The sequence below is a fragment of the Abramis brama genome (genome assembly GCF_963993115.1).
Source record: "Abramis brama genome assembly, chromosome: 1".
NCBI lineage: Eukaryota > Metazoa > Chordata > Actinopteri > Cypriniformes > Leuciscidae > Abramis > Abramis brama.
This window is the reverse complement of record NC_139963.1, coordinates 41961670-41982119: the sequence shown is the minus strand read 5'-3', so window position 1 is coordinate 41982119 and position 20450 is coordinate 41961670. Positions and strand designations below refer to the sequence as shown.

General features: G+C 37.7%; 1 protein-coding gene across 2 annotated transcripts; it reads right to left on the bottom strand.

Annotated features, from left to right (window-relative positions):
- Positions 1–5001: 5001 nt before the first annotated feature.
- Positions 5002–20129, bottom strand: rab3db (RAB3D, member RAS oncogene family, b). 2 transcript variants are annotated; one of them, XM_084123148.1, is made up of 5 exons: positions 19950–20129; positions 15466–15699; positions 7326–7444; positions 7117–7241; positions 5002–6123 (listed from the first exon to the last, which is right to left on the bottom strand). In XM_084123148.1, the coding sequence occupies exons 2-5, from the start codon at positions 15697–15699 to the stop codon at positions 5939–5941; spliced, it is 663 nt and encodes a 220-aa protein (XP_083979274.1). In that variant the 5' UTR covers positions 19950–20129; the 3' UTR covers positions 5002–5938. The 2 variants fall into 2 exon arrangements, with proteins under 2 accessions (XP_083979274.1, XP_083979273.1); XM_084123147.1 differs by lacking the exon at positions 19950–20129 and adding an exon at positions 16007–16211.
- Between the last annotated feature and the right edge of the window lie 321 nt (positions 20130–20450).

The window sequence follows — 20450 nt, the reverse complement described above, 5'->3', positions numbered from 1 at the left end:
CAGAGACATGGGTATAAAGTCATAAATTACAGATGCTATCAGCTCAAGCAACTGCACAAACTCACTTTTCTTTTTGTGTAAAAGAAACTCAAGCGAGTTCCTCAAGTTGAATTTGTGTTTTACATGTTTTGTATTGCAACACAACTGCCATATAGTTTTCATCAAAGGTCCCTAGCAAACTTGTTTCAAATGTGGTGACTTCAAAGGTGATATTCAACAAAGAGGCAAACATTACCAAGACTTACATTGAAGAAAGGGTCCAAGCCATATTTACATACCAGAATATTAATGGCCAGTAAGCAACCACCCAGCAATGCCCTAGCAACCACCTAGAACACCCTAGCAACCACCCATTAAGGGCCAGTAAGCAATCACCTAGCAACCACCCAGCAATGCCCTAGTAACCACCTAGAACACCCTAGCAACCACCCAGCAATACTCAAAAGCATTCCTGGGGCTCAAACATTAGAGATATTTTGTATCATTGATATACTATTATAGTTTCATATTTCTTTAAAAAATGTTTAATGTCTATATCATTTTTATTAAGTTTTAGTTGATTTAGTTTTAGCCCTTGAACTAAAATAGTTCTTGAACTATAGAAATGCTGAAATAAAATAAGTCTACATTTTAGAGGTAATTATTGTAAACTAAAAATATTTAAAAATATTAAAAACTTGTTAATTGAAAAAAAAAAGAAGCTGAAGTAAAATAAAATATAAAGTTAAACTTCATTTAAATGAAAATTAGAAATGTTGCCACAGCACTAAGCTGAAGAGAGTTTAAGTTAATGCACTAAAATTATTAACTGGAAATAAATAAAAACTGAAATAAATATAATAAATAAATAAATAAAATACATATAAATAGCTGCATTTAAATGGGCTATATATGTATATATGTGTGTGTGTGTGTGTAATAATAATATAATAATAATGTAATAATCGCTTTTTTACTGCCAATGTGTGAACAGCTGGACACGAAACTTAAAAAATGGACCTTCCCCTACTTCCTAGCCCTGTAGACTGATTTTTATGTGAAGGACTCGGGACGTTTTTGCCGGGGAAATCAAAAGGATATGACGTTTACGCTTGCTCCCGAGAGCCTCTTTTTCTTCTTTTGTAAACAAATAATGTTCAGGATAATGCCAAAAGAGCCATTCTGTACTGTAATGTCAATGTTTCATGCAAAGAATGGAGGTTATTTAAACTAGATCTAGTCTTTAGTCTCAATTTATAGGCTAGGCTACTTTATAATCAAACAACAGTGTTGTGTAATTTTAACGTTACTTAAGTTACCTCATTATCTGTCGACATGTTGACGACGAATTGCTTTCTCCCGCTGTCATTTTTGTTATTTTGTGAGAGGAAAGGGCGCTGCACATATTACAATACAAATTAACGTCGTAGGCTACTGTTCGTTAACAGTATATCGCTGCAAAGGTATTTCTACTTCTTTTTACTAATAAAGCGAAGAACGAAGAGCTTTCGGGGCCTTGAATCACGTTCAGTAGGCTATGTGCAAGAGTGCGAGCACGAGCGATAAGTTGCTGGCTGGAGTTCACTGAATGACCACAGGTGTCGCTGAATTCTGAATTCTACATATAGAGTGGGAAAAAAAAAAAAAAAAATGACAAAAGCATGTAACGAAATTACTAAATGTAACTAAAATTACCGTGAAAATTTAAAATAATTGTAATTTGAGTTAGACTATAGTTAATGATAATAACCCTGGGTCAATGAAATGATTCCAATGAAACTGAAATGTACAACTTGAATGCAATGTAAGAAGTCAATGAATACATGTAAATGTAGAAACCATTCAGAATCCCCACTCTTAAAAATAAAGGTTCTTTATTGGCATCGATGGTTCCATGAAGAACTTTTAACATCCGTTGAATATTTCCATTCCACAAATGGTTCTTTATAGTGGAAATGTTCTTCATACTAAGAAAAACATTGTTCTTTTAAGAACTTCTTTTTTTGGGAACCATATAGGCCTATAGGAAAAACCTATATAGTATAACACAAAATGCAAACACATATTTTCTTTAAAAATGCAAACATTTAATACATTTCTGTTTTGTTCTAGTTCTACATTATTATTGAATATTGAACAACACTCAATCTGTGACTTTTAATGAGAAATATAAACTAAAAGTGTTTGTATAAAAGGAAGAAGCTAAAGAAAAGCGACAGGGATGAACCCAATGAACCTAATCTTACAGATTGCTGCACATCGGACAGATTATGGGGTATTTTGATAATGCATGGGAGGGTTGATGGGTTTTATGAAGACATGTAACTGAGTTTAACCTGGCACAGGTTTACAGATCAGTCACATGGCTTGCTTGCTATCATCCGATTGGACGAGAACACGGGAAAAAGCTTCAGTACAAAACATGAGGCCACTATCTTTCTACACTGGACATAACGGACAGCCAGGAGAGTGTGCAAAAACAGAGATAGGGAAGACGAGTGTTTTAGATGGCCAACACTCGTTTCTGTTGTGTCCACTGCACTGCTGAGATCTAAATAGGCTATGGGTGAATCTCATGGAAGTGATAAAGAGCATGACGCATTTGACTCCAAAATCAAAAGAAATGAAACCAGGCCTATTTTTGGATCATTAAAGATTTTTCCCCCTCAATTCCCATTACTATAATGCAAATACATAATATAAATAACAACAACATCATCATGGTAGTATTTTTGTACTGCTTTTATGCAGATTAATATAATAATAATTAAAGAAAACTATTTTTGTTTTGTAATGCAGTAAACTGTATTCCAGTAATAGGAACTCTAATGAGAATCACCATTGAAAAATATAGAAATGATAAAATAAAACATCCGGATTCTGGACTCTTGTAATAATAAGAATTTTTAGGGAAATCTGCTTGTCATAAAGATACTGTCACAATGCAAAATATATATATATCTAAAAATGTTTTAATATTTAAAGTTTAATTTATCAGTATTTTTTTTATAATTAAACAATTTATTTTATTATTTACATATTTTATGTAGAATATTACATCACACATTATTTAACAGTGGTCACCATAAGTCTACAAAATAATGGAGTTTTTATTATTTTTTAAATAAGACAATGTGATTAAAGAATGACTCTTTTATTAGAGCAGTTAAAAGTTGTGCTTTGAGTACAATTCTCTCATACTGACCACTGGATGTTCAACATGGCATCTCATGGCAAAGAACTCTCAAGGATTTGAGAATTAGAAGTGTTGCTCTCCACAAAGTTGACCTAGGCTATAAGAAGATTGGTTACACCCTGAAACTGAGTTACAGTACAGGCCAGGGTCATACAGAGGTTTTCCAAGACGGGTTCCACTTGTAACAGGCCTCGTGAGGGTCAATCAAAGAAGTCGAGTCCTTGCGCTGTGCGTCAGGTGCAGAAGCTGGCTTCAAAAAACAGACGCATGAGTGCCGCCAGCATTGCTTTAGAGGTTGCAGAGGCGGAAGGTCAGCTTGTCAGTGCTCAGACCATACACCACACACTGCAACAAGTCGGTTTGCATGGCCGTCGTCCCAGAAGGAAGCCTCTTCTGAAGCTGGCTCACAAGAAAGCCAACAAACAGTTTGCTGAAAGCAACCTGTCCAAGAGCATGAACTCTGATGAGACTTAAGATAAACTTGTGTGGCTCAGATGGTGTCCAGCATGTGGTGATGCCCTGGTAAGGAGTTCTAAGAAAATTGTGAATCCAAGCATTTCTCCAGACCTGAACCCTATTGAGCACCTGTGGTGATCCAGCATCTCTGTGGAAGAGGATCCCAGCAACAACCTGTGCAGCTCTGGTGAACTCCATGCCCAGGAGGATTAAGGCAGTGCTAGATAACAATGTTGCTCACACAAAATATTGACACTTTGGACAGTTTTGACATGTCCACTTAGGGTGTACTCACTTTTGTTGCCAGCTATTTTGACATTAATGGCTGTGTGTTGAGTTATTTTCAGAGGACAGTAAATATATACTGCTATACAAGCAGCACATTGACTACTCTAAAATATATCCAACTTTCATTTCTATAGTATTGTCTCTTGAGAAGATATACACATTTTTTTGCTGAAATGCGAGGGTGTATTCACTTTTGTGAGATACTGTAAGTAGTTTGAGAAGATGACATTATACCTGCTTAAACTTCAAGATCTTCTGAGTCCTCTAGTGCTTAACAGAGTTTTCAGATATTAACATCTCGCAGTGATGACATCCAAAGCAAAAACAGATCAACTTAATACTTTTAGAGCTAAAGAAATTAATTTAACTCTAAAAAAGGACATCAACTGTGTGTGTAAAGTGACAGAAACATTGCACAATGCACCTTATCCGTGAATGCATGTAAAACGCTTGTAAAACCATTGAACTGAAATTGAATGCACATCAGAATGTTTTTTTTTGGTAACACTTTACGGTTTCATTTGTTAACATTAGTTAACTATATTAGTTTACATGAGCTAAGAATGAACAATACTTTTACAGGATTTATTAAATGTAGATCTCATCACATGTTTAACAAGGCAATTCATTCTTAGTTCATGTTAACTAATATAACTAACGAGTTTTCGTTAAGTTTTTACAGAAAACCAGGCGTGTGTCTGTATCCGAGGTCTTAAAGTAGCCTAATATATCTGCTGTTGCTTGTCATTAATGTTAATCCAAAAAAAGAGAAAATTACTTACTGCTCTTCACTGAGTAACTTTAGTAGCTTTAATAAGAATAAATGTACAATGAAGTCTATGTGGTGTCGATCTAAAATCGTGATATCGCACACCCCTAAGTAATGCATTAACTAATGTTAACAAATGAGACCTTATTGTAAAGTGTCACCGATTTCTTGCATTGAATGTATTACTTTTATGTAAGAATGGATTCATGAAATATTTACACAGTTTTTATGAATGACGCCAATTTTAGTTAGACATTTAATAAGTTCAGAAAGTATAACGATATATTACAAATAATATGTGACGGCATACTGGTCATTTTGGGTTATAGATAGTTTATTTGCTATCTTATAATTTAAGAAAATGTTCATTTCAAAAAAATAACTTGTAAAACAGTAAAACATTAATATTTCTGGGTGTGAACATGCGGGTTTCTATAGAAGCTTGTTTATGCCACGGAATAAAAAAGTTAATTGTGACTTTATTTCTCGCAATTGCTAGTTTAGAAATAGAGAAATAGTCAGAATTGTGACACTTGCAATTAAAAAGTTATTGCAGGTTCATAACTCACAATTCAAACTTTTTTCCCCTCGCAATTTCGAGTCTCTCACAATTGCAAGAATAAAGTTCAGAATTTAGAGACAAAAAGTCGCAATTACTTTTTAATTTTTTTTATTCCGTGGCAGAAACAAGCTACCATAACTTTCAAAAATCAGCTCACGATTACACATATCAGAAAAACAGAGTGCATTTATCTCAATAATGGTGCCGAATGAGCCGTTTAAAGCAGATGGACACCCAGATAGACAACACAATTGCTGTGGACGTTACAGGCCAGGTACTGTATCTGACGAGAAAGCCAACGTGTGCTAAAACCACAAAGAGCCATGGAAACGTGGGCTTTTTGAGGGAAAGACAGAGAAAAGATGGCGAACAGGGTGAGGAACATTGAAGAGCGCGAGGAATGGGTGTGTGCATGAACCTCTGAAGTCTTGCAGTATCTCCAGTTGTTTACGTCTCTGCGTGTGCAAGCGTGAATACGTAAGGGCCGTCACGTACATCACTAGTGCACTTAGATACCAATCCATACCATCCTATCTGGACTTCCACTTATGAATCCACGTCAACAAACAACACTGAGCGCGTTTAGCAGATGCTGTTTGGGTTAAAAGAAGGAAAGCAAAGATTATCCCAAGCAGTGGTGAATAGTGAAGTGAACTTCTCGACGTGACAGAGACAGAGAGAGTTTGTTTTAGCAGGCGCAGCCGGCGTGTCCCTCGGAGGAAGTGTCCTGCTGACTGGAGTCTTTATGGTTGGACGCCGGACCGTCTCCGTCCAGACTTTCAGTCATCTTGTCACATATCACGTCCACCAGACTCTCGAAAACCTGCTTCACGTTGATGTTGTCTTTGGCGCTGGCCTCGAAAAACTGGAAACCTGCGGAGATGAGGAAAAAAGGCTAAACGCATAAGAGAAGGATGTGGTAGGAGAGGAAAGACTGAGGGAAAATATTATATCATACTTTAAGTACATTTATTTTAAGTAATTGTCATGACATGTTTTCATGATTAAATGTGGAGGAACATCGACATAGAAATAGTAATTATTTTCTAAAATGCAGTAATTATTATTATTAAACATTTATAAAATGTAGTCACATGTTATATTTTTAATAAAATATTTAAAAAATATACAAATATATGTTATTTTATATTTGTATGATGTACGATATACAATATATACATGTATATATACACACACACACACACATACATACACATATACACATATACACATATATATATATACATATATATATATATATATATACATATATATATATATATATATACATATATATACATATATACATATATATATATACATATATACATAAACGCACACAAAGATCCATGTATAATGTATTTAACTTATTTATTTTGTTTTATTGTCGTTTATTTATTTATATACATAATATATTTAATATATTTAAAAATGTTAATCTTATTTATAAATCATTATATATCTTATTTATCAAACATTATTTAAGTGAAAGAGGGATCATTAATAAATAAAATGAATTAATTAATTAAATGATAATTTGAAGAAAGAAAAAAACAACAAGGAATGAATAAATGAAAAAAGTTCTGGTTTTCTTGCATTGATTCAAAGAAAGAAAGAAAGAAAGAAAGAAAGAAAGAAAGAAAGAAAGAAAGAAAGAAAGAAAGAAAGAAAGAAAGAAAGAAAGAAAGAAAGAAAGAAAGAAAGAAAGATTCACTGGTGACAGTAAATGTTTCTACTACATTAAACACTTATTTTTTTAACATATATAGCTACATTTTTTCCAAAATTAAACGCATGAAGGCAGCATAAGTCATGAATAAAAATCATATTAAATAGGCAAAAAGGCTAAAATGTGCTTCCTCTCACCGAGTTCATGAGCCAGTCTCTGACTGTCCTCTGTCGGAATGAGTCTGTCATCTTCCAGGTCACACTTGTTGCCCACCAGTATCACCTGTGCGTTATCCCACGAGTACGTCTTAATCTGTGTGGCCCTAAGAGCAATATGTGCATAACGGCAAGATTAAACTTTCTCAATACACATATAGGGTGAAGATGTACGCGTGTGTATCACTGACCAGTCCTGAACGGCGTTGAAGGAGTCCAGGTTTGTGATGTCGTACATTAGCAGAAAGCCCATGGCTCCTCTGTAATACGCTGTAGTGATGGTTCTGTAGCGCTCCTGTCCGGCTGTGTCCTAAACAACATAATCATTACAATTATCATAATTATACACGCATGGTCATTGGCCACAACATCCTGGGATGTGAGGCTGATGATGTGATAAATGGTCTTTGTAGTGTGAGTACAAATGATGACCAGTAGATGGCAAACAAGAGTTGTTATTTTTCTGGAGTCACGTTTGGAGAGTCCTTTTAAATCCTCATAATACTTAACCTTTTATGCACATCAAGACAACATCACCACCAATATTATATATTATATGTTAAGTCATGCATCCATCTATCTATCTATCTATCTATCTATCTATCTATCTATCTATCTATCTATCTATCTATCTATCTATCTATCTATCTATCTATCTATCTATCTGTCTATCTATCTATCTGTCTATCTGTCTGTCTATCTGTCTGTCCGTCTGTCCGTCTGTCTGTCTGTCTATCTATCTGTCTATCTATCTATCTTTTTCTTTTCTTTTCTTTTTGTATAGTGTTGTGAATGCTTTGGCCATGTAAATATTTCTTTCATCATGCCAATAAAGCTATTTGAATCTTGAATCAGAGAAAGACATACAAAGACAGACAGACACACACACACAGACAGACCGACACACACAGACAGACAGACTCACTCTTTCTTGTACATCTATCTTTATGAGGACCTTCATTGACACAATGCAATCTCTAGCCGCTTACCCTAACCTTACCCATCACAACTAAGTGCCTGACCCGAACCCTGACCCTAAACCTACCCTTAACCTCATTATAACCTTATCCCTAAAAACCAAGACTTGACCCTCAAACAGGCCTTTAAAGGGGTCTCAGAGAGTGAAGACCGGCCAAAATGTCCTCACTTTACTCTCTTTGTCCTCACTCCAATGGTCTAAAACTCAAACTGGTCCTCACAAAGATAGTTGTACAAGTACACACACACACACAAATTAATGAATAAATGAAAAATCATTCAACCACTTTAAGGACTATTGGCCTGGGTTGGCACAGCAACTCTGCATCATCTCTTAGAAACCTGCTATTGACCAAACACAATTTGCATGAAGAGCCTTCCGATCATCAGAGAGGGAGGAGAGAACGGGTTGCCTGGGCAGCCAGTGGGTCACACAGGTTTACGTGATCCATTAATGCTTGAGTGACAGACAGCAGAGATGAGCTCCAATGAGCAGTCAGGACAAAAAAAGCTGTAAGACCTGTCAGAATACAGAGCGGTGATATAACCAAAAAAGCTTGTGCCCTTATGAATATTTATTCAATAATTATGCAAGCATAATTACTATTCTGTTCTTGCATAGAATAATTAATTATTACTACATAAAAGCCATACAAGTATAAAGGCCAAGACAAACAAAACAAGTGTAATGATTTTCTATCATGCTAACTGTATGCTTTATGAATCATGAGCATGAATCATGGTCCAAAAGATCGTTACACACACACATTTGTGAGTTTAAGTGAGTTTAACCACTCAATCAATGTCTCCTTTTAGGATCTGAACACAAAACCTTTAATTTACCAGCCCAGATTTTCAACAACTAGCCTATTTCCATTTCTAAATTATGCATAAGAAATTGCAAAAGAATCGTTCCAGCGCATCTGCAGAGCTCTTTCTTCCATACTCAAACTCAATGTCATTCCAGTCCAGTCATGGATGACCGATGCAGAGGTTTTGCATGGCCAGGAGGAGCTTTTATCAGAAACTAACACACACAAGCCTTTTCTAGTTCTGGATCAGAGCCACAGCACACATTAAGACTAAATGCACTGCTGTGTGCGCAGCCATCCATTTCACATTCATCCCTAAAGAAAAGCTACTTCCATTTAGATTGCCAATATTCAGAATAGCACACTACTCTTACTATTTCTGCAATATATAGTAAGAACAGTATGCAAATGTTTTGTATGCATAAAATACCTGGATGAACTACAGTATACGGCGGACAGAGCACTGCATGAGATTCTGTATCCCACAATGCACTGCACTCGAGTTGACCTTCATGTCAAGACGGATTAACGACAGATGTGATAACTAATTGATATAAGCTGCATGATCAAACTGCCAAAAGTTATGACGTTTTTACATAGAATTGGATTAAAATTAAAATGATACGTTTTTACGTTTGTGAGATTATAACTCGATGACATTTACTCAATTAAACATGCACGAGTCATGTGATAAACATGTAGAATACTAGACTTGTTTTTATTGTTTGTAAATTTTTATTGATGTATAATGATATATAACTGTTTCACATACTAGTATTTAATGTGCCCCTTTTATGTTTTTTCAGATACTACCTTTCATGACGTGTGTAATACAGGTGTTTGTGAATGTAAACGGAAAAGTTTATTTTCTGACACGCGCTGTAAGCGGTAGACCAATCACAACAGACTGTGCCACATGACAAATTAGAGCAGAGTAGACCAATCACAACAGACTAGGGCTGTCACTTTTGTGAAAAAATCCTGTTTGATTTTTGAGACATAAGTGTTCATTGAATCGATTGTAAAATCGATTTTCCATGTCTAAAGACGTTTCCATTTTAAACGCCAAATATAGGCAAATCCACGGACAACGGACAAGCCACGGAGCTTGAGGCACGGTGCGGGCGCGGGTTCGTCCTAATGCCTGTTAACTTAGTCAGCAATATTTCTGATGATTTATTGGCGTGAAGTTTCGTGCACAATGACAAACAGGAGTGCAACATTCTCGAAAAACAATAAGCTGAGTGGACTGCCATAACATCAATGAAAAACATTACTGCAGGATTCAACATCCAACATTCAACATCAGCTGTGTTTACGATTAGGAATGTCAAACAAATTTCGCCTACGTAGGCGATTGTAGACCGTAGCCCGAATCTGTATCTCTATGCATGAGACTGTCTGAATACTGGCAGAATTCACATTTTTGTAGTAAACAGAGACACATTATCCAGAAGGATATGCGTGTTTGTCAGAGCCTGCAGTTGCTGTGTGACGCGCGTTCGCTGCAGGCGTATCGTGACGAGCTGGACGCGCTCCGAGAGAAGGCCGTTAAAATCGATTCCCTATTTTCGTTTTCAAAAGCTGTGTTGGTTGGTCCGATCGATTGTGCAATCGATTTTCGAACGTAAAGTGACAGCCCTACAACAGACTAGGCCATCTGACCAATCAGAGCAGAGTAGACCAATCACAAAAAAATAGGTCCTCTGACCAATCAGAGCAGAGTAGTCCAATCACAACAGACTGGGTCATCTGACCAATCAGAGCAGAGTAAACCAATCACAAGAGACTGGGTCATCTGACCAATCAGAGCAGAGTAGACCAATCACAACAAACTGGGTCATCTGACCAATCAGAGCAGAGTAAACCAATCACAACAGACTGGGTCATCTGACCAATCAGAGCAGAGTAGACCAATCACAAAAAACTAGGTCATCTGACCAATCAGAGCAGAGTAGACCAATCACAACAGACTGGGTCATCTGACCAATCAGAGCAGAGTAGTCCAATCACAACAGACTGGGTCATCTGACCAATCAGAGCAGAGTAAACCAATCACAAGAGACTGGGTCATCTGACCAATCAGAGCAGAGTAGACCAATCACAACAGACTGGGTCATCTGACCAATCAGAGCAGAGTAAACCAATCACAACAGACTGGGTCATCTGACCAATCAGAGCAGAGTAGCCCGATCACAGCAAACCGGGTCATCTGACCAGTCAGAACAGAGTAGACCAATCACAAGAGACTGTGTTATCTGACCAATCAGAGCAGAGTAGACCAATCACAACAGACTGGGCCATCTGACCAATCAGAGCAGAGTAAACCAATCACAACAGACTGGGTCATCTGACCAATCAGAGCAGAGTAGCCCGATCACAGCAAACCGGGTCATCTGACCAGTCAGAACAGAGTAGACCAATCACAGCAGACTGTGTTATCTGACCAATCAGAGCAGAGTAGACCAATCACAACAGACTGGGCCATCTGACCAATCAGAGCAGAGTAGACCAATCGCAACAGACTAGGCCATCTGACCAATCAGAGCAGAGTAGACCAATCGCAACAGACTGGGCCATCTGACCAATCAGAGCAGAGTAGACCAATCACAAAAAAATAGGTCATCTGACCAATCAGAGCAGAGTAGTCCAATCACAACACACTGGGTCATCTGACCAATCAGAGCAGAGTAAACCAATCACAACAGACTGGGTCATCTGACCAATCAGAGCAGAGTAGACCAATCACAACAAACTGGGTCATCTGACCAATCAGAGCAGAGTAGTCCAATCACAACAGGGGCATGTTCAAGTTCAAAACGGTGCGCAACGTTTTGCTATGGTTTCCGGGTTGAACGTCATGTTTCCTGGAAACGGCGTGCACCGGTGTGCAACGGGGTTTGAGATGCGTTTTCTCTTGTTTGGTGGGTGTGTCAGAACTGCAGTCCAATCAGCAGCAACATAAAGCACGTGGTATTAAAGTGAACTCGCACAATGGGTTCAAGGAAAGTATTAAATTTACAAATGTGTTCGATGCAGCTCGGTATACGCAACAACTGAGGATATTAGAAGACATTTTTGTCTAAAGTTTTATTGTAAAAAATATAGGATATCAGCATAATGATGTAGTTGTTTATATGTTTAGCTTCATTGCAAGTGTATTGGTATAAACAATGGTAATTAAGTGCTTTTCCTAAAAATGAGAAAGAAAATACAGGGTATTAAAACAGTATGAACTACAAATAAAGTCAGTATGTGAGGCTAAATAGATGTGTTTTAGTCTGAATTAGGTAAGATGTTTGCTTCCATTTCAGTTTCAGCAATCCCTTCACTCGATTGGGATATGTTCTCTTTTGTTCTGGGCGGCAAGTGCAGTAACTGTAACATCGGGCATATAGTAGGCTATTAAACACATATTTATACCGACTTCATCAGGCTCCGAAAATTCTTCACAAAGAACACAAAGACTGGCCTTCTCAGCTGCCATAGTTGCAACTCTTGCGTCATCAGAACAGTGTGTTCAACGCACCACCGTTTCTGTTTAAAAAACGTTGTGCAACGTTTTGCCAGGGCTGAACGCAGCCCAGACTGGGTCATCTGACCAATCAGAGCAGAGTAAACCAATCACAACAGACTGGGTCATCTGACCAATCAGAGCAGAGTAGCCCAATCACCACAAATTGGGTCATCTGACCAATCAGAGCAGAGTAGCCCGATCACAGCAAACTGGGTCATCTGACCAATCAGAGCAGAGTAGACAATCACAACAGGGCTGCGTTCAGCCCTGACAAAAAGTTGCAAAACGTTTTTTTAAACGGAAACGGTGGTGCGTTGAACACCCTGTTCTGAAGATGCAAGAGTTGCAACTATGGCAGCTGAGAAGGCCATTCTTTGTGTTCTTTTTGAAGAATTTTTGGAGCCTGATGAAATCGGTAGAAATCGATTTGAAGTGTTAATACTTCAAAAATATGCTCGATGTTACAGTCACTGCCCTTGCCGTCCAGAATAAAAGAGAACATCCCAGTGGAGTGAAGGAATTTGTGGAAACTGTGGTTCCTAATTATTGTGATCCAACATTTGCCTTGCATTTCAGGATGAAAAGACAAACATGTCTTCTAATATCTTCAATTGTTGTGTATACTGAGCTGCAGCGGACACATTTGTAAACGACTTTACTTGGACCTATTGTGCGAAGCTGTCTCTTTAAAGCTGTCTCTTTTATACCACGTGGTTTATATACATGTTGCGGCTGATTGGGCTGACATTTTTGACACCCACCAAACAAGAGAAAACGTATCTCAAACCCTGTTGCACACCGTTTCCAGGAAACATGTCGTTCAACCCGGAAACCGTAGCAAAACGTTGCGCACCGGTTTGAGCTTGAACGTTCCCCAGACTGGGCCATCTGACCAATCAGAGCAGAGTAGCTCTTTTAGAAAGGAGGAGTTTATAAAGACTGAATCCTTTATCAAACCGACACTGAGAAAAAAAGGTGATGCTGCAATGTATATTATAAGAAAATTAAAGTATTTTTGACCTTGGAATCATGTAAACCTATTGTAGGAGACATTCAAACCAAACCTTTTAAAATAGCATAATAGGGCACTTTATTGTGCAGATAGCAGCACACTAGTACTCCAGCTAATCCGTAATTTGGAAATCATTGCAACATTTCTGCTGTGGAGGAGTTTTTGACTTCACTCCCACTCAAAGTACTGTACCAGCCAGCAACTGACATTACAGCACATCTACACACCCATCTGCAGCTGATAATTATGGCTTTCTGAGATGTTTTCTTTAATAAAACCAGTATTATCTGACCTTCAGTCCCGAGGCTAAATCTTAAAGCTCACATGCAAACAAAGCACAACACATTCAGATAGAGGAAACATTCTCAAAAGTCCCTGTTAGTCATTTTACAGCATATACTATTATCCTATAAGTCATACATGATCCACTGAATCTTAAAGGGGCATTCCACCCATAGGAACATTGTTTTTTATTGAAAGTGGGTCATATATGTAGTCGAAATGTAAAATAAATTTTGAATTTGGTGCCTTCGTGACCGAGGAAAGACAAAAAATAACTTCAGAACGCATTTGTATGAAAGACAACAACTCCCACAATGCACCACATTGCACAGCTCCACAAGCCACTCCCACTAATCCAGAACAGCGCATATCTGCATATAAGAGAAATCACTCTTCCGTCTACAAGGCTAGCTACCACCAGAGCTTGAAATTCATTTCACACAAAATGTCTAGTTAGTTGGCGAACTCATTAGTGCATTACTCCTAGTTTCTTTCGAAAAGGTGAATTATTGCATGGTACCGGGATGTTCCGTCAGAACATATGCGGTGCGAAACTAGGATAGTTCACAACACAAACGTCCGTGTCCTCGTCTGATTCAGAGATTTCGTCATCGTTGGAATTCTTTGCCGCAGACGGACTCTATCTCTGTGTTCGTAGTTGCATAGTGAGATCACCGGCGCCACCAGTCCGCCCTAACTCGAGCCAGTCTGGGCTCCTCGTCCGCGGCAGGCAGGTCTTCTGCCTCGGCTGCTCTTCGCTATAATGCGGCTTGTAAAGGTAGCCACAAACACCTGATTCAAGCATCAGACTTCCGAAATCCTCTTCTTCTATATCATATTGAGTACTCTCCTCCGCTATTGTCATAACTTTACATCTGTCTCCACAGCGCCTGTTAGCTTAGCTTCAAACAAGATGGAGGATATTGCTTTCAGTTTCAGAGAGTAAAGTCCCACCCACTGATCTGTAATAGGTCTGTAGCGTGAGTGGGTCCCACCCCCTGGGAAAGATTGGAGAGATGAGGAACTAGTGCTTGTAGTCTCAACAGAAATCCCCCCCTCTTACACTTCCTCCGACAATGACGCAAAATGACGATTTTTGCGTCATTGTGGGAGGAAGTGTAAGAGGTAAATAACGGATTTCTCCCGTCTCAGGGGAAAATGAGAGAGTGTTGCACGACCATTCAATAGTATGACTGGGTTTCTAACAATGCAAAGCTTAGTGCAAATGGGTGAAGTGTCCCTTTAAAGCTGATTTATACATGCATGCATGATTTGTAATATGCCAGTTACGCACTTTGACTTCACTCTTAAAAATAAAGGAACCATTTTTGGTTCCCCAAAGAACCTTTCAGTGAAGAGTTCTTAAAAGAACCATGTTTTTCTACCAAGTGTGAAGAACATTTTAATAATCTAAAAAATCTTTTTTTCACTATAAATAAACTTTTGTTTAATGGAAAGATTCCATGGATGTTAAAGGTTCTTCATAGAACCATCGACGCCAATAAAGAACCTTTACTTTTAGAATGTCCACGACTATTGCAGACACTTGTGATTAGGATTTTAAAAGCAATTTACAGAAATTGGACTTAGAAGGTGACTTCATTCATTTAATAAGCAGATTTCATTCCTTTCCACAATCTTCTCAGGTTTGAACTATCAGCGAACTTGACCTTTAAATATAGTTTGAAGAGAATTTCTCCAATTACTGATCAGGTGATAATGAAACGTACCCAGATTTGTAGTTTGATCCTCTTGTTGTTGCGAAAAACGGTTTTCACCTTAAAGTCGATGCCCACCGTGCTGACGAAGGCTGAAGTGAAGGAATCATCCGCGTAGCGAAACAAGAAGCTGGTTTTACCCACACTGCTGTTGCCGATGATGAGGAGTTTGAACATGTAGTCGAAGTTTTGGTCAGCTGCGTCTTTCTGTGACGGCTGGAGGTGTGAGTTAGCCACTGATGCCATCTGAAAGAGAGAAAAAGATTTCAAAAATTTCAAAAAGAAATTGAGAAATTATTATTTTAATGACCTCATATTTCATTTAGAATTTGCCTACAACTATTTAAATACATAAACCTATATGAAATTTGTTATTCCAAATTGTGTCTCATTTCAAGTCGACATAAAATCAAAATCGACCCCATTTAATTTCTAAACACATGCAAGAACAACAACATACAGTCCAACATTTTTTCTTATCAAACTGTTTCACTGTTTCGGGTTGACTTGGAATAAATGTCACATTCAGGTCTGAAAACGAATATCTGTTTACCCTCAGAGCACAACCTTCAGAACCAGCCATCTCCGCCGACAGGAGAGCCCAAACTAACAAGCAAACTCTTGGGAATGGAAACACAACCCCTCCACCCTTCAGCTGATCAATCAGACCCTCACGGCCCGTCTCCATCGCGACGGTCCGCTAAACAAAGCATGCAGACCCATTAACAGGCGCTCCGAACACCACTCCACTCCAGAGGTGGAGATGTTACAACAAAGAGGCCGACTGCCCACAGCAGCTATTGTCTGAAGCACACAAGAGCACTTGTTAGCTAGGATCTTTTTGAACTCATTTGCAGTAGTAATTTAGAGTTGGAGGGGCTGAAGGACTATTCATGCTTAGTTTCGCGGTTTTGTGTGAGAAGCTTGCAAGTGGTCTGGTGGTTAATCCTAACGTTCAAATTACAGTGTACAGTAGGGTTGCAAAATTGTTGGGCAAGACAATAAGACACACTCGCGAGGTTTTGAAACATCTTCCTATTTTGAAAGGAAGCACAGAATGCATTAAGTGGATAGTTTACTCATAGCTTCTGATTTAAAAAAAGAAAATTAATACTTTTATTCAGCAAGGATGCATTAAATTGATCAAAAGTGACAGTAAATATGAAGCAGCACAACTGTTGTCAACATTGATGACAATCAGAAATGTTTCTTGAGCATCAAATCATCATATTAGAATGATTTCTGAAGGATCATGTGACACTGAAGACTGGAGTAATGATGCTGAAAATTCAGCTTTGATCACAGCAATAAAATAAATTTTAAATATATTCAAACAAAAACAGTTAATTTATATTGTAATAATATTTCCCATATTTATTGAATTTTTTTTTTTTTTATCAAATAAATGCAGCCGTGCACATAAGAGACTTCTTTCTAAAATATATAGATTTTTTTAAATCTCACCAAACCCAAAATTGGACAATAATATAGAATTAAAGTGGAGACTGGGGCTGATGAAGTAAAACGATGGCAAAAAAGGGCATCATTAAAAAAAAAAAAAAAAATCATAAATGTAGCCTGTACGACTACAGTATTTCAAGTCTTTCTGAAACCAACAATGACATATTCTTTTTAACTATCACTTTTAAAAAATATATCTTTCAATTCACAATTATATGCATTTATATTTAAATGCAGATATTACATGCATACTTTTCTATTCAGCGTCGTTTTAACTTGCTGTTACTGCCTTATTGTTCGAATGAACACTAAAGTTGAGTAAAACTGTAGTTTCTTAGGCCTTAAGCTCCCTAAAAGCCCTTGTCACATGCTGAGCATGTGCACTGGCTCCATGAGGCCTTCCAACATTAAAACTGAAGCCAAAGACAAAGTCATTAAAAGGATTTTCTTTTTAATAATGAGACACTGGCGACCCAAATCCCCCTATAGCCACTTTGGTTTTATTTATTGTAATTTCTGCAGTTCAAAAGTGCATCTGTATGAAACCATTAAAACAGCAGCATAAAACAGATCTGATAAGGTTTTTGCTCGGCATTCATTTTACAGCTCAATTTAATAGTTTTATACCAAAATGGCACTCAGCACAGCTCTCCGTCCATTAGTAAGAACACTGAATCCCATCCCAATTGTCCCATTAAGAAGACAAATCAATAATGCTTCTGCTATGGACTGTATGGAACCCCATTCCCCCCAATTAACATTACGTTTTTCACATTAATAATAAAGACCCACTACCACAAGAAATATGGCATCATCTTCAACCATGTAATCCTTGTTGAGGAAAATTGTACCACAGTTTGATTTGCACGCTTACCATTGCACAATTATGTAAGGGTCTTTGTGTCTAATTTGACGTTCAAAAGTTTCAGTATGATGTTCTGATAAACTATGCATAAACAATTAATAAATTATGCATCATATGCGCAAGGATACCAGAAAGGGACGTGATGTAACCATCCATAAAATACATGGAACAAATGCCGAACACATCTTCGCATTAACCAAAAGTTCATTCGCCAAAAGGATGATTTAGACAGCTTTACAGATGGAGGAAAAAATATGCTTTAAGTAAAATACCAGTTTCACCTTTCTGCTTTAAACCTTACGGGAATGTCTTGCCACATAGACTTTGGATGTGTTTTACTACATGTAATTTGTACACATTGAAGGGAGTGGATTGGAATCCACTGCTGCTTCAATGCATATGTAATGAGTGATTATAATCAAGGTATTAATCAATACTTTTCCTTCTAAATATCAAATGAGTTGAATGACTTCTCTGGAGATTTTACTTTGTTATAGAAGTTACCAGTATGATTACTGAAATGTTCTTTTCATGTATTCTTTAATGTCAGTATTTGATATCTGAATGCAGTAACATTGCTTGCCTATTTATCCCAGCTTCCAGAAATTAAATAGGGACTGGTTTTGTGTTTGAGAAAGGTCTTCAACATGTTAAAACACATAGGGTTCATTGAAGTCTATAGTTTAAGGTACCATTTGTCAGTTAAAGCCTATAGTTTCCATTTAGACTAAAGTGTCCTATCCTGAGAGAAAGAACTTGTTATCTTGATGTTTTGAGATGAGACTCCTGTTTATAGTTAGAGCCTGGCCGAATCCAACCTTAGAAAAGATGTGTGTCGGGTGTGTGTGTTAGTCTTCTTGGTTACAGGTTAAGGAACCACTGGCATTGTTGGAGATTGACTGAGTTCGAGACATGCTGGCACCCCAAAACCCAAATTTGCGACCTGGAAGGTCACGACGTGCCTAACTTCAGGGTCCGAGTGTCAGCGGCATAATCTATGGAGATATGCTTCTGTCTATCTGTATATGTGTGGAAAAATGTTTATGAATTTCTTAGCCAATCAGAATCATTCAGCCTGTAAGCAATGACGTAGCTTAGACCTTGGAAATGGTATAACTGCTGTGATCTAACTGTAAGCGGGTGGCCTACGAACTCCTGTGTGAGTCTTGAAGCTGACTTCTGCTGATGAAACTGCAAACTATCTTCAATAACTTTTCTTTAATTTTTTATAATTCTGACTCCGGGTCTTCTTTTCAAACATCTGGTCCATGGGTCCTAAACTGTTAACCCCTAACAACATTAAATGAACACAACTACATTTCAATGATCAGATCTCTCTGCAAAAAACTCAGAGACCTACAGGACCAAAATGGACCTCAGCTGGTTTGAATGTGCTACGGCTGGCTATAGATCAGTGATCTGTAACATCTGAGATTCACCAGAGGGCCAAATGGTGTTTTGAGGGACGGGGTCTCTGGTTACCATGGTGCTGCTGATCTGTCTATTGATCGTCTGGCAGATGTCCACAACTGTGTTCCAGCATAATGGAATTAAACAGGATACAATTTGCTTTCATGCATTGCAGACAATCACAACTACATTTCATAAAATACATAAGCTAATATATGTAACTAAATAATGTGTTGTTTGATCCATGCATGCAGGAGGTTTACCATACAACAATAACAGCAATTAATAAATAATTTAAAAAAGGAATACATAAATAAAGTGATTGATTAAATGAATGAAAAAGGAAATGGTATAAATCCTTCACATAACTTAATAACCTCAACTTTCTTTTCAGCCTGTCCTTCTTAACAGAAAGAATAACATCATAATACTTTGATATGTACAGTAGCCTACCATAGTATTTACATGGTAGTTAAAGTAGCCTACCTCGAAGGTAATTGTACCACGGTAAATGGAAACTTGTTTTTGAAAGTGTTCTTGTGCTGCTAGAATGAATTCGAATCTTCACTCTCTGTTCTAAACTATTTTAAAGACCAACAATGACATAATCACCAAAACATAAACATTTCATATCCTGCATGCGCATGACCTAAAGTTCATGAAGCTGCTGTCGTTTTCCCATCCGGAGAAATAGAAATGTTTGTATGAGGGTCAAAAAATAACTTTCAAACGCAAAGACTACATTGAATTGAGTTCCTACCTTCAGACGGGTAGTCGGCGCTTTAGCTCGTGCTCCGGTAAAGCCACCGGGACGTCTCGCGTGGAAAAGCGTTTGTTAACAAACTCTGTCGTCTGTGTGTGTGTGTGTGTGTGTGTGTGTGTGTGACGGAGCTCCCGGATCTGAAGTGTGTACACAGTGGCTTCCAGCTCCGTCCTGAACAGCACCTCAGCTCTTTTTCTTCCTCTTTACACACTCTTTGTTTCGTAAATATATAGCTTTCTCTATATAGGAAATGTGAATATATATCTGTATTTGAAGTGAATTTAAATTGAGGTAGCAAACAGGATGCGGAATTACAGTTCGTAGGAATATGAAAATGTAAGTAGAAATGAAATGAAAATCCTTGCCTAAAAATAAAAAAGTCGATAGATAAATAGACAAGTAACGGCTATAATGTAGGCTAATTGTTTTTATTATTTAATAAATAATCTTTCATTCAATTGCTTGTAAAAACACTTCATTTCCCAGGATGCCATTACT